At 42.1% G+C, this 14,047-nt stretch overlaps 1 protein-coding gene across 2 annotated transcripts in view; it reads right to left on the minus strand.

The window, feature by feature from the left end:
* Positions 1-14,047, minus strand: part of casp (Fas associated factor casp) — a 72,174-nt gene that overhangs the window by 8,676 nt on the left and 49,451 nt on the right. For both annotated transcript variants that reach the window (XM_080282139.1, XM_080282140.1), the window contains exons 10-13: positions 13,584-13,738; positions 9,656-9,792; positions 5,995-6,164; positions 3,066-3,155 (exon numbers count right to left, since the gene is read on the minus strand). In XM_080282139.1, the coding sequence (XP_080138265.1) occupies positions 3,066-3,155; positions 5,995-6,164; positions 9,656-9,792; positions 13,584-13,738 (552 nt within the window). The remainder of the gene's footprint in view (positions 1-3,065; positions 3,156-5,994; positions 6,165-9,655; positions 9,793-13,583; positions 13,739-14,047) is intronic.

Genomic DNA, 14,047 nt, shown 5'->3' on the forward strand with positions numbered 1-14,047 from the left:
TACCTAACGCAAGTAACACAAGGAGGCAGCTGGTGTCACCCTGGCACCATCTGTGGACATAATTTTAGAAACATTTTCCACAGGAGGAAATGCAGACACTAAGAATGTTTTATTTACAGTGCTGCCTCATTACGAGAGACGGTTCCATCAAGTGATGACACTGCATAATTAATTATTACAAGGTCGATATAACATGGGTTCAATGGGGTTGGGGAGGTTGACCTCGACCACAAAGCATTGGGGGGGGGGGGGACTGTGCCATCCATCTGAAGTTTGTTCTAATGCTAGTATGTCATCACCAAACATCCCCCTTCCCCCCCCCAAGGCTGGGGGACAGTTGGAGGGCCTGGACAATTATTCCAAAAAGATATGGTATCCATCATCCATCAGCCAATGCTACATTGCCCCATGAGGAGCGTAGAAGCCCGGGGCTAGGCAAGTTGGTCCTGACATTTAAGATGAAAGTGACGAACCTCACTCATCCCTGAGTGGCATTACATGAGCAATAACCCCAACCACCCCTTGGATATGAACCTTCGCTGGCTCAATCCGATTGGAGTGCCGTAATTACCCACTAAACCACCAGGCACCATAATTTGGTTATGTGGTTACCACCCAGTGTAGTAAATGGTTTCCTGGTGTACAGGAAACCATTTGGCTTGTCACTCAGTGTACTGTAGAGTCACCCATAGGAAGAAGGAAGAGGAAAGAATGAAGGAAAGAAAGACAAAAGAGGGAGTGTAAAGTCACCCGTAGGCAGAAGGACGAGGAAAGATTGAAGGAAAGAAAGACAGAAGAGAAAGGAAGGAATGGAGGGAGGAGAGGAAAGGGCAGACACCCAAGAGCAGCACTACGTCGAGTGAGTGGATGGTGAGCGCCCCCACCTACCAAAAAGATACGGTATCACTTCACTTAATATCACATACCGCATTACTTGTTACGCACTTGCACTGTTATTTGGCAATTGTAATGGTGTTTCAGTGGCCTTTCAGGCACAAAATAGTATGAAAGGCAACAAACACAGTCCATGTAAACACTGGGTGGCTATCTTGGCTCAGTCAACTAAGCACGGACCTGTTAATGGATGATGGTAACATTCGGCTGACATGATTTCCAAGTCACATATTTTACTCTTTCAACCAAAAAGTTTCACTTCACTTAATATTGCACACTACACTATTTGTTATGCACTTGCACTATTATTTAGCAATAACAATGGTGTTTCAGTGGCCTTTCATGCACAAAACAGAATGAATGGCAATGATCACAGCCAATATAAACAATGGGCAGCCATTTTGGCTTCCATGCATCACCACATCCACACAAGATTTTTGGAGGTGGCCATTGAAAATATCACTGTGGTGAAACTGCTATTAATTTTTGATGTTGTACCAAGATATGGTAGAACTTCTGAATTATCGCTATAGAGATTTATTACATAACAAGGCTGCACTGTGTTAAAAATGAGTGCGAGATTTGTACATGGATATGAATAGAACCAAAAGCCGCAAAAGGACAAAATTCTGGGAAAGCTTGTGTAAAACTGGTATAGTTTTTATTTACAATACTAAACTATGATACTGTAGTCAATTACTGTCACAATGTTTGGATTCCCAATTGGGAGGAGCAGTGACGACCTTTAGTTTTAACAAACTTTTGGGTTTACTGAACCAGGCTTGCCCCCCAGTCAGGTCAATACAGTATTGATTTACTGTTGTTGTACTCACATCTGCAAATTTGCATTTAACCCTTTGAGATTTTCAGCCCTCTGCCAATTGTGCCAGATTCACCCAGCCGCACACAGTGCACACTGTCCCGCTGCGATATTTGTACTTAATCGGCCACTGTACACTAACATTTTATGCCAGATTAATGAATGTAGTACCATTTTAAAGCTGAATAGTTGCTCTTTATCACAGTATGGTTGGAAAAGGTAAATACAATAGCTAAAGGGCCAACAGGACGAGTAGAAGTTAGCCAAAAAGGAAAAATCGCACACCCTTCTGTTAAAAAAAAAAAAAAAAAAAAAAAAAAAGTATCAGAGTTACAAGAAATTTGATAGCACCATATCAATCTACAATAAATTCCCTTTCTATTGATATATAGGTTATGTCAATTTATGTTAGTTTTCACAGAGAAAAGCAAAAGCTCTCGCTGTTACGCAGGCAAATATCCATGCAGGTAATACCGATATCATTCATGGTAAAAACCTATTTATTATGCATATCTATCTGATGTACTTGTCACCGTAAAAACAGAGAGTTGGAAAAGGATAAACAGGATAGTGTATGTGGAACAAACCCAGATAGGAGATGGAAAACATGCAAAAAAAATATATATTGTTTTGTAAGACTCAAATTCGAGTTATCAGAATCTCAACGGTTGGATTTATATTGACACGAAATCACATCGTCGGAATCTCAAAGGGTTAAAGATTTGGGGGTACCTACTGCATATGAAATTCATAAGAACACTACTGCATACCCAATATGCTGAACATTCATCATCCACCCCCCCCACCCCACCCCCCCTTTTTTTTTTCCCCCAACCTAAAGATGGGATGAGGTAGGGTTCAAAAAGCAAGACAAAACAAGACAAATGGAGAAACTAACCAAAGTCTCCGCAATTTAAGGGCCACACACTCATTCACTTGCCATTCAAGTCCCCAGAATCCTAGACTCCATCACAAGGCATACAAATCCACACTTACATACTTCATATCAGTTATTCAATCTGATGACCATCACTTCACTATGAAAACAGCAGGAGTGTCAAATCTATCACACTTCTCTCTAAACAAAATTCTTCCAGTCACCTTGATCCACTAACAGTTCCCCAGTCTCTTCACCTTCCATACCTTGCTTTCTCACACAATCATTTACCATCACTATCCATATTCTTCTTGGCCTACCACACAACCTTCAACCTTCAAACCCACTCAGAGGATCCAGCATACTGGGCACACACATAATAATGCTATGGTATGTTACAAAAAATTTTATCAGTTGTGTAATATGAATGCAACTAGAGTAATGCACTGTTAAACATAGCATAAACCCATGCACCTCCTTGAAGGCATCCTCTTGCTGCTTAAGTGACTCTGCTCTCTCTCGCTCTTGTAGCTCCTCCATCTCTGCCTGCTTCTTGGCTGCTGCCTAAAAAAAAAAATAATAATCATCATCATCATCATCATCATCATAAAAACATAGGTGACCTACTGTGAAAGCAACTTAAAGCTAGCAAAACAAGTTGCATTAGTCATAACGGCTATAACCTAACCCATCAATGTCACTAGGTAGAGAGAGAGAGAGAGAGAGGTCCTTATTACTAAGGGGGGAAAATTAATTCTGGAATATTTTGTTTGCTGGAAGTGTATACTGTGAGTACATGTGCAAACTCTTGAGACACCAAATTTTAGCCGAATTGGATTATATTTACTGGTGCCGCATCTTACCCAAAGTTTCAGCCTAATAAGCAAAATTCTTGTGGTGATAATCTTTTTTGTTTTTTGAAATAAGTACCAGATAGAGCCAGGATTCTAGGGGCTTGAATGATGAGTGAATGGAAGTGTGGCCCATTGGACTGGACAAACTTGGGCTGTCTGGACACTGCTACTCCTAACCCTGTCCTAGGGTGGAAAAGGAGGTCTGGATGATGATGATGATAATGATGGTTCATGGCAACAAAAGCAGCTCTAGCTCCAGCAAACAATCTGATACTTCTCCAGGAATTGTCACTTTATCCAGGATATCTCACAAGTCTGCCTGAAGGCATTTGGTTGTCATTTGTGGTATATGTCAGAGCACTTGGTTGGATTGGCCTTTTTTGATCCAACTGTTGACCCTACAGAGAAGCAAAAAATGGTGATGGCTCTTAAAGAAGGAGGAAGCAAAGATCAAGTAAAAAGATCAACAGATGAACTTGAGATGACAGCACTGAATCAGAAAATTTCAAGTTTTGTGACCAGTAACACCAAGAAGATCTTCACACTGTATGGCCTTCCTCCTTCATTCCTAGAATTCAATCCATCTACATGGGAAAGTCGTGAGTATTACAAGGAAGATGAGCACGTCGACCAGGGGTTATAGGTAACAAATGACTTTGCTGAAAGAGGGGTAGCACTGATTCAAGAGTTTAATCCAGTGTTGACCAAGAATGAAGGTTAATGGCAATTTCTTCTCCAGGTCGTTGAGCAACACAGGCAAGTGTAACAAGATGCGAAGGCTACAGCTGGCAGCAATTATAAGCCATAAACCTAGGCAACAGTAAGTGGGAGTTGGGTTCCCATGATACCACCCACAATAAGAGGCTAATACTCTAAAAAGTGGGGGACCTAGGTAACCCAATGGCACATTAACATTACGCCATAATAATATAACTTTGAATGTGATGTGGCACCAGTTAAAATTATGTGACAAGCATGAAGGTTTGCATCCACCATTTTTTTAATCAATAGGAATGAAGTCCACAGCAGCTGAAGTAAATTTTTCAAGCTGAAAATTAAGGACCACCATAATATTGAATCCACCCAAGGGTCATTGGTAGACATCAAGAAGGGCATCCAGTCATAAAATGCTACATGCTCCAGTCCAAAAGTCCTCTACCCAGGGGCACGCTTCCATTCATAAATCATTCAAGCCCCTGGAATCCTGGCTCTATCTGACACGCCATAAATTTCCACCATATACTGTAGCTTCACATAAACACAACCGATAGTCAATCCGAACACTGTCACGTTAGGGTGCCAAATCCCTGATCACGCATTTCTTCTCTTATCAAGCAAAGCATGAGGAAAAGTGTGGAGATTTGGTTCCTGGATGGATGCCACATTTAAACCTCTCCACCCAATTAACAGGGGCACCATAGTAGGCTTTACACCACCCCATTATTTGGTTAAAATAGTTACCACCCTATGTTGTAATGGTTTCCTGGGTTACAGGAAACAATTTGGGTTGTCACTCAATGTAGTGCCACTTGCTGCACAGTAGAATGAAGAGTAATAAAATGTGACAGGACAGAAAGGGTGAAGTAGGAAGAGAGGAGAGCAGACAAAGAGACAGAATAATAAAAATGAAGAGAAAAGTAGGCAGCATTACATCATGTGAGAGGATGTTGGTCGCCACCATCTATTGCCATCCTGCAACTCTGTAATGTACGGTAAAAAGTCAAGTAAAGCCCAATAAACTGTGGCAGGTGAGGGCACTCACCATCCACTCACTTCATGTTCATCTACCAATGTGTAATTCTGCACTGATTTGGAAACTAACTAGTTTCCTTAATATCGGGAAATTATTTACAGTATTATGCTTGGGTGGTTGGTTAACCACATAACTTATCCAAAGAAACTGATAATAAAAAATACTGTACTTCCACTAAAGAGGAAAAAATGCCATGGGTCAGAAATTCCCCAAACCTCAAAACCATCTCCAAAAATGGCCAACATGGCTCTGAATCTGGGTCCTGCAGATGTCCAGGGCCCTGTAAACTAGGCAGGGTTATGTGACTGTGTTAAATGTATGGTATAAGGTCACATATAAGCACACAGAGTTAAGAGACGATGATATGTTGGTGAACGATGAAAGTCAAAGAGGAATGAATGATTACTAAAATGTGTAAAGAGAAAGCACGATGATATAAAACAGGTGCTGCTCTCGGTGGCCTCAGTTAGTTCAGTTTTGGTGTGGAAAAGGTGAGAGATGGTTCAATAGAGAGAACGCTGAAGGAAAGACCATTTAACTCGGTATGCTTTTTGCTAACTACTTTCATGCTTTTTCTTTGATTCTGGATCCTACTACACCTGATCTCTTAGGTGGGAAATAAGGATATGATGATGATGATGATTCATTCCCTCCCTCCTTCCCTCTTTGACAATCACCAACCATACATTCCCCTTCAACCTTTATCTCTTTCTACCCTTTCCTTGAAAGCATATGCTTTGTCCAACAAACTTATTCTCTCTGAGTCATATAATGGTTTCTGTCTGCCTTGCCTGACCTTGGCTCTGTCTGCCTTGAGACTTTCAAGGTAGGCAGCATCCTGTTCCGCCTTGACAGCTTCTCTTGCCTGACGTGCTTCCTCCTCAGCAACCTCCGTCGCACGCTGCTCCTCAAACATTTCTGTGGCATGCACCAACGAAGTCAGCACTTCATCCAGCACGCTGTTGCCTAAAAAAAAATCATAAGGATTAAAATCATAGTTACAGAGCTTACTACACCATTGTAACCCCCCCAATAACACAACAATCATATTCTCTCACTACACTACACATGAGGTTAATAACTTGTGTATGAGGTGGAGGGATGGAGCTGATAGGTATATAAGGGAAGGGGGAGTGAGTTAGGGGGAGGGAAGTCAAATGGTGGGTGACAGAGTGACTTGGCGGCATTTTGTCTGCAGCCACCCCTTGCAGGATTAGGACGTCGGGCTATAGATAGAGAGAGAGAGTAAATTATGAGAGCATCCCTATTCTGTACATAAGTGTGAAACAATGCACTTCTCACTCAATGGAGGGGTACTGGGCAACAGAAACCTGAAGAATAATAAGGTAACCTCTGCTGCTAACTGCTATTTTAAACAGCTTCAACATCACTGAAAGCTGCACCAAAGTCTAATCATCATTATACCATGGCACTTAACCCCTAATGAAGGATATCTCTAACCCCTACAGTTTGGGACATCTCCCCTAATCTGAATAAAGTAATCTAAAAGCAGCAATAAATGCAAAACATGACTGGACTGAAGGAGTTAAAACTGAGTGTGCAGTATGGGAATGCTCATGTTTCTTTACAAAAAGCACTGATGCATGTGATGCTGACAGAACATGTTTAATGTTGCCTCTTCACACTGGTCCATGCTATGGCCTTTCTCGGTCGCAATTATTGTAATCTGCTATAGGCTGGCCGCCTGTATAATCTACAGTATTAAAGAAGGTTCAGTCTGTGTTGAATACAGCAGCAAGACTTATCTTTGGCCCTCCCTTGCCCCCCCCAGAACCGAAACCACCTATTTCTAATTGAGTTGCACAGGTTACCAGTAAAGGCAACAACTGAACTGAAACTGTCTTGCTATTTTCAAGTTCTTAAGTTGGCAAACTAAAGTATCTTGCTGAATTGTTAAAACTTAAGTTGGCACAAGCAGGTCTGGTGTTAAAAAATGAAAACGATTCCTTACGCCTTGATTAGCCCACAGCTGTCCATCAATCCTCTCTCTCTCTCTCTCTCTCTCTTTCCCCTGATGAAGTATGTACTGCTGAGTGATGTCAAATTTCCTGTAACTGTACATATAAATGAGTGTCAAGCACAGGTGAATTCCTCAGAATGAACTGGAGCTTTTGAGAAACAACAGATCATCATCATCATCAACCGAACCTCCTTTCCCACCCTAGGGCAGGGTGGGGAGTAGCAATGTCCAGACAGATGATTATTATTATTTTTATCCATCTATCATCCAATTCTACGTTGCCCCATAAGGAGCATTCGAGCCTGAGGCTACGCAATTTCGTCCTGACATTTAAGATGAGAGTGACCAGCCTCACTGATCCCTGAGTGGCAATAATCCCAACCACCCCTTGGATATAAACATTCTGTGGCTCAATCCGATTGGAGCGCCACAATTACCAACTAAACCACCAGGCCCCATAATTTGATTAAACATGGTTACCACCCAGCATAGTAAACGGTTTCCTGGTGTACAGGAAACCATTCGGTTTAGCACTCAGTATAGACTCACCCACAGGCAGAACGAACAGGAAAGAATGAAGGAAAGAAAGACAAAAGAGGGAATGTAAAGACACCTGTGGGCAGAAGGACATGGAAAGAATGAAGTAAAGAAAGTCAGAAGAGGAAGGAAGTTCATTCATTCATTCATTGCCAGACGCCATGTATCCCAAACGGGAAGGAAGTACAGGTATTATTATTACCGGTGTTATTATTGCTGACTACACTGTAATGTGAGATACAGGCTGAGCACACCCAACACTATGTGTTGCATAAATATCATCTAGACCTCCTTTCCCAACCTAGGGCAGGATGAGGAGTAGTAATGTCCAGACAGCTGAATTTTGCCAAATCCAATGGCCCACGCTTTCATTCACTCATCAATCAAGCCCCTGGAATCCTGGCTCTATCAGATATGCCACAAACTTTCACCACATTCTGTAGTTTCACATAAACGTATCTGACAGAGTCAATCCGAACACAGTCATGTTAAAAAGGGTACCAAATCCCTGATCATGCACTTCTCACAACATTCATCCAGCCAGCTTGATCTCATCAGTCCCCAGGCTTCACCGACTTCCATACCTCTCTTCCTCACACACTCATCCGCCATATCCCTCCACCTTCTCCTTGGCCTACCTCGCCTCCTCCCTCCTTCAAATTCGATCAGATATACCTTTTTCACCACTCTATTGTTATCTATTCTCTCCATATGACCACAACATCTCAGCACACTCTCTTCGATTCTGGTGTCCACAGACTTCCTCATTCTGCAGCTTTCACGAATCACATTATTTTGTATCCTATCCACTCTCAGTACTCTACATACATTCTTCTGCATCCCCATCTCCACTGCTCTCACACTTGACTTTTCATTTTCATGCCACACCATAGTCTCATATCTATATGTTAAAGTTGGCACTAACACTCCTTCATGTATGCCTTGTGTAGCTGCAACACTCAAACCTCTGTTTCTTACCAAGGCCTTCACTGCACCAGCCACTTTCCTTCCTTGTGTCATTCTACTTTCCATTTCTTTTGCACATTTTCCTCTTTTTTTCTATCACTGTACCCAGGTATTTGAACTTTCATCAATCCCAGTCTCTCTCTCTATTCACTGAAACATCGCACTGGGAGTCACCTTCTTTCTCGACTACCATCACTTTACTCTTTTCTACATTTACTCTCAAGGCACGACGCTCACAGACATCAGCAAAACTCTGCACTAATCTACCAAGCTCTTGTCTGGTATTTGCAAGTAACACTGCATCATCAGCATACAACAAATTTTAGATATTCCACCCATCAAAATTCATTACCAATGCCATCCCTCACAAATCTGAGATATTCAAACCATCAGAATTCATTACCAATGCCATCCCTCTCCCCATTACTCGTGTTTTTACTTTTCTCATCACACCATCCATATATACATTGAACAACCATGGGGACATCACACAACCTCTTCACACGCCCACACTGATCGTGGACCACTCACTTAGACGCGTATTTACCCTTACACATGCCTCTCTACTATCATACAAACTCCTGACGGCACCTAGTAGCTTTACCATCTACACCATATATGCGCAAAACTTTCCACAGTCCTTCTCTGTCTACTTTGTCGTATGCATTTTCCAGATCCATAAATGCCATAAACACCTTATAGTCCTTCTCACAAGCCTTCTACACTATCTGTCTCACTGCAAATATATGATGCACACATCCTCTACCACTCCTAAAGCCACCCTGTTCATCACTCACTAGGACTTCTGGTATCTCTCTTACTTTCTCTATAATACGTCTTCCATATACCTTCCCTGCAACACTCAATAAACTTATGTCATGATCATTCTTGCACTCACTTCGCTCACCTTTATTTCTGTACAGGGCCTCATTCAATTTCAATAATATGGCCAACAGTGTGACACAAGACTGACCGTGTATGACTGAGAGGACTTCGATGACTCCACGTGTGCGGGTGATGATCAGAAGCGCTGGCAATTTATCTGTACTAAAGCTGCGCACTGATGATGCCGCTATTGACCCAAAATGAGTTGTTACCAAGTTGAGAAACCTGAAAATGTATAATATTATACTAATACTTCCCTAGTTTTAACTTATACCACTTAACCTCATGAATGACCCTGTACTATATAGGCAACCTACTTACCCAATATAAGTCTGCCATATTAAACAGTATAAGAAATTCCCTGTACTGTACTGTACTGTTGTTTGCAGATGATACTGTGTTGTTGAGTGAAGACGAAGGGGAGCTGCAAGGCTTGGTGGATGAGTTTGGGAGAGTGTGTAAGAAACGGAATCTAAAGGTGAATGTAGGGAAGAGTAAAGTGATGGTCTTTGAGAGAGGTGAAGTCAGTGAATGTACAGCGAGGTTGGATGGTGAGGAATTGGAAAATGTGAGTACGTTTAAGTACTTGGGTAGTGTGATGAGTAAGGATGGAGGTTTGGAGGGTGAAGTGCTTGAAAGGGTACAGCAGGGAAGAAAGGTTGCTGGTTCTTTGAAAGCAGTGATAAGAAACAGGGAAGTGAGCATGGAAGTGAAAAAGTTACTACATGACAGTATTGTGATACCAACTCTAACGTATGGAAGTGAAGCTTGGACGTTGTTGGAAGGACACAAGTCAAGAGTGGGAGCAGTGGAAATGAGTTATTTAAGAGGAGCCTGTGGAGTCACATGGAGAGACAGGCTGACGAATGAGGAAGTGAAGGAGCATTGTGGCGTGGATGTGGATGTGATAGGAAGCGTTATGAGGAACACACCGAGGTGGTTTGGCCATGTGGAGAGGATGGAGGGTGAAAGACTGACGAAGAGAGTGTACGTGAGTGAGGTGGAGGGGGGGAAGAGGGAGGGGGAGGCCGAGGATGAGATGGAGGGATGGGGTGGAGAGGTATATGAGGGGGGTGTGAGTTGGGAGCAGGGCAGTGAAATGGCGGGGGATGGGGCGACGTGGAGGCGATTTGTCCGTGGCCACCCCAAACAGGATTGAGGCGTCTGGCAATAGATAGATAGATAGATAGAAACTGGAATGATTCTTAGTTTCAGCAGTACAGTAATTCCTATATGTAATGAATACTTGATTTACTGACATTCTCAATAATACAACAGGGTTTTATGACGGCATCTATCATCCTATTCACATTTTACTTACTGTATACCATGTTAGTACACTCACACTTTTTTTTACAAAACTGGACATTAACCCCTAGGATACACAATTCGATCGACCGAAATTCCCTCAAAACCTGCATATGAAGCCGATTTTTCAACTCTTACAGAAGTTAAAAGTTTTATGCCCAAGGTTTCGAGCTTGAATTTACACACCTTATGCCACCAACCAGAGCATTCTAGACCAACTGGTTACTAAGGTATAGCCTGTCAAAGCTCGTCAAAAATTGACACTGGCAGCCCTTGCATGTAGGGAGAGAAAAAAAAAATGCACCAACACTGATTTTGGTATTATAGAATGAAAGATCTTGATTTTACACACCAAAAAATGTATATATCACTCTCATATGTCAAATATTTACCATGTAGCCACAGCAAGAAAGTAGCTGGAGGTGGAGGGAGTATGAAGGGGTGGAGGGGGGACAATGAGAGAGGATGGTGGGAGGAGAGTGGCATGGAAAAATCAGCTTTATAGAGTTGGTAGGAGGAGCTGTGAGTCCAGTCACAAGTGAGGGAGGGGGAGAGGGAACAAAAGGTTTGGGGTAGAGGTAGGTGGCACGAAGGCAGTGGGGGAATCATCCCTCCCCTCCATGGGTAGGGGCCCGGATCCTCCCCCCTCCCTACTCAGGACTTAGTTCTCGTTGATTTGCATCGATATACGTCACAGTTGGGCCGAAGCCCAGTGTTTGCAGTTTTTTACATGGCTCCTCTATCAATTCTATTCAGTATCAAGCCAAATTCTGGAAAAGGATCAATCGATCCCATTAGTACTTTAGGGGTTAATCATCCCCGGAAATCGGGACAACAAAGAACACAACCAGTATTTTCTGTTTACTATAAATGGTGACTAGAGACTGAAGAGTGTGCCTAAAAACCCTAACTCTTATGGCCATGATTATTAGTACAGTACTGATAGCAAAGGGGTGTGGACAAGTCCCAATTTTTTCATGATAACTTCTGAGAAATTAATGGTGATAATATATCTGGCTTTTCTGTATCAATAGTATGTTCTATAAATACGAGATACAGAATGATTACACTTAACAACTACAGGTATTCCAGAAATTACCGACAAAATCTGGGGATTTTTTAGACTTTTGATTACTCAGTTTTAATAATTATGCCAGAAGTATGGGCATAAGATCATTACAGTTCCACCAAGTACACTGTACCTGTATTGCAGGCAGCTTCATGTCTCCTACAACAAGAGAATGAAAGGAGAGAGGAGGAAATTTATCTTCTTGACTTACAGTCTTCTCAGATTCCTGTCCCCAGAGAGAATGAAGAACCTTGCTCTGGATCTTCCCATCCCAAATGAACAATGAAAACTGAGTTACAACAATGGATGGGTAGATATCAAAAGAAGTATAAAACAAAGTCGGAACATTCTTCTAGTCTGGGATAACACTGCATTTGCCACTTTTCCATCCATCCATCCATCATCCAATCCTACATTGCCCCAAGAGAAGCGTAGGAGCCCGGGGCTAGGCAGTTGGTCCCGACATTTAAGATGAGAGTGAATGCCATCCTGTTTAACCATATTAGTTTAAGCTATCTCTTCCCTTTTCATTTCATCAACTTACAGCCCATCTACTTTAGCTTAATATTTTTATCCTTTTCCAGCTTATTTCATGTAACTCAATTGCAGAATATTCATTTTGCATTCATTCATCATCCAGTCCTACATTGCCCCATGAGAAGCGTAGAAGCCCGGGCCTAGGCAAGTTGGTCCTGACATTTAAGATGAGAGTGACCAGCCTCACTCATCCCTGAGTGGCATTATGTGAGCAATAAACCCCAACCATCCCTTGGATATAAACCTTCACCAGCTCAATCCAACTGGAGCTCTGTAATTACCCACTAAACCACCAGGCGCCAAAATTTGGTTATATGGCTCCTACGCTCCTCATGGGGCAATGTAGGACTGGATGATGGATGGATGGATGGATGGTTACCACCCAGCACAGTAAATGGTTTCCTGGTGTACAGGAAACCATTTGGCTTGTCACTCAGTGTAGTCACCCATAGGCAGAAGGATGAGGAAAGAATGAAGGAAGGAAAGACAGAGGAGGAAGTGTAAAGTCACCCATAGGCAGAAGCAATGAAGGAAAGAAACACAGAAGAGGATTGGGGGAAAGAAGGATGGAGGAGAGGAAAGGGCAGACACCCGAGAGCAGCACTACATCGAGTGAGTGGATGGTGAGTGCCCCCACCTACCACAAAATGGCAGAATAAAATAATAGTACGATTCAACAGCCTTTTCATACAGTACCTTTGTGACTTGTCTCATCCCACCTGACCTAGGATGGGAAAGGAGGTCCGGATTATGATGATGATGATGATGATGATAACAATGACAATGATGATGATGATGATAACGATGACGATGATGATGATGATGATAACGATGATGATGATGATGATGATGATAACGATGACGATGATGATGATGATGATGATAACGATGACGATGATGATGATGATGATAACGATGACGATGATGATGATGATGGTCTTTGTGAACAGAACCAACTTCCATTGTAAATCTCTTATTACAACTCAGCATTCAAAGAGAGAGGTGTCAATTATAGACCAAATTAATGATGAAAAGTTAAATTAATCAACTGCAGCTCAGTCATCAAGAGATTCCCATACACGCCTAACCCTGTGCATCATACCGGGCTTTATTTGCTTCATGTGTGAGATCCCAACCCCACACAAGGAAGTTTGCAGAGAGGTAGTCAACAACTGAGGGTTGACAGAGTGCCTGGGAGCAGAACACATTGGACAGCACACTTGAGTCATGGTGAAGATACACAGCCAGCAGACGTCTCTGTGGTTGACAAGACAAAATGTAACAATGAGTTGAGTATAACCACAACTAACACTACCACATTAGCCTGTACTAAATTGTGGTTCACACATTGTTTTTTGTATTTTTCACTGGGCTCACTAATGAGAGTCATCTTATTAAAACTGAGAGTGCATTAGTGCAAAAAAGTCCAAAATGCCTGATGAGTATTTATAAAATACCTGTAACTGTTAGACATGATGTGCCTGCACATGATACTAAAAAGTATAGTCAGCCATAAAATACAAAGGTCACACATGCTTTATCATCATCAAATGCTTCAGAATAATC

The sequence above is a fragment of the Coenobita brevimanus genome, chromosome 92 (genome assembly GCF_032717465.1).
Source record: "Coenobita brevimanus isolate Jiangsu-jjx chromosome 92, ASM3271746v2, whole genome shotgun sequence".
Lineage (NCBI taxonomy): Eukaryota > Metazoa > Arthropoda > Malacostraca > Decapoda > Coenobitidae > Coenobita > Coenobita brevimanus.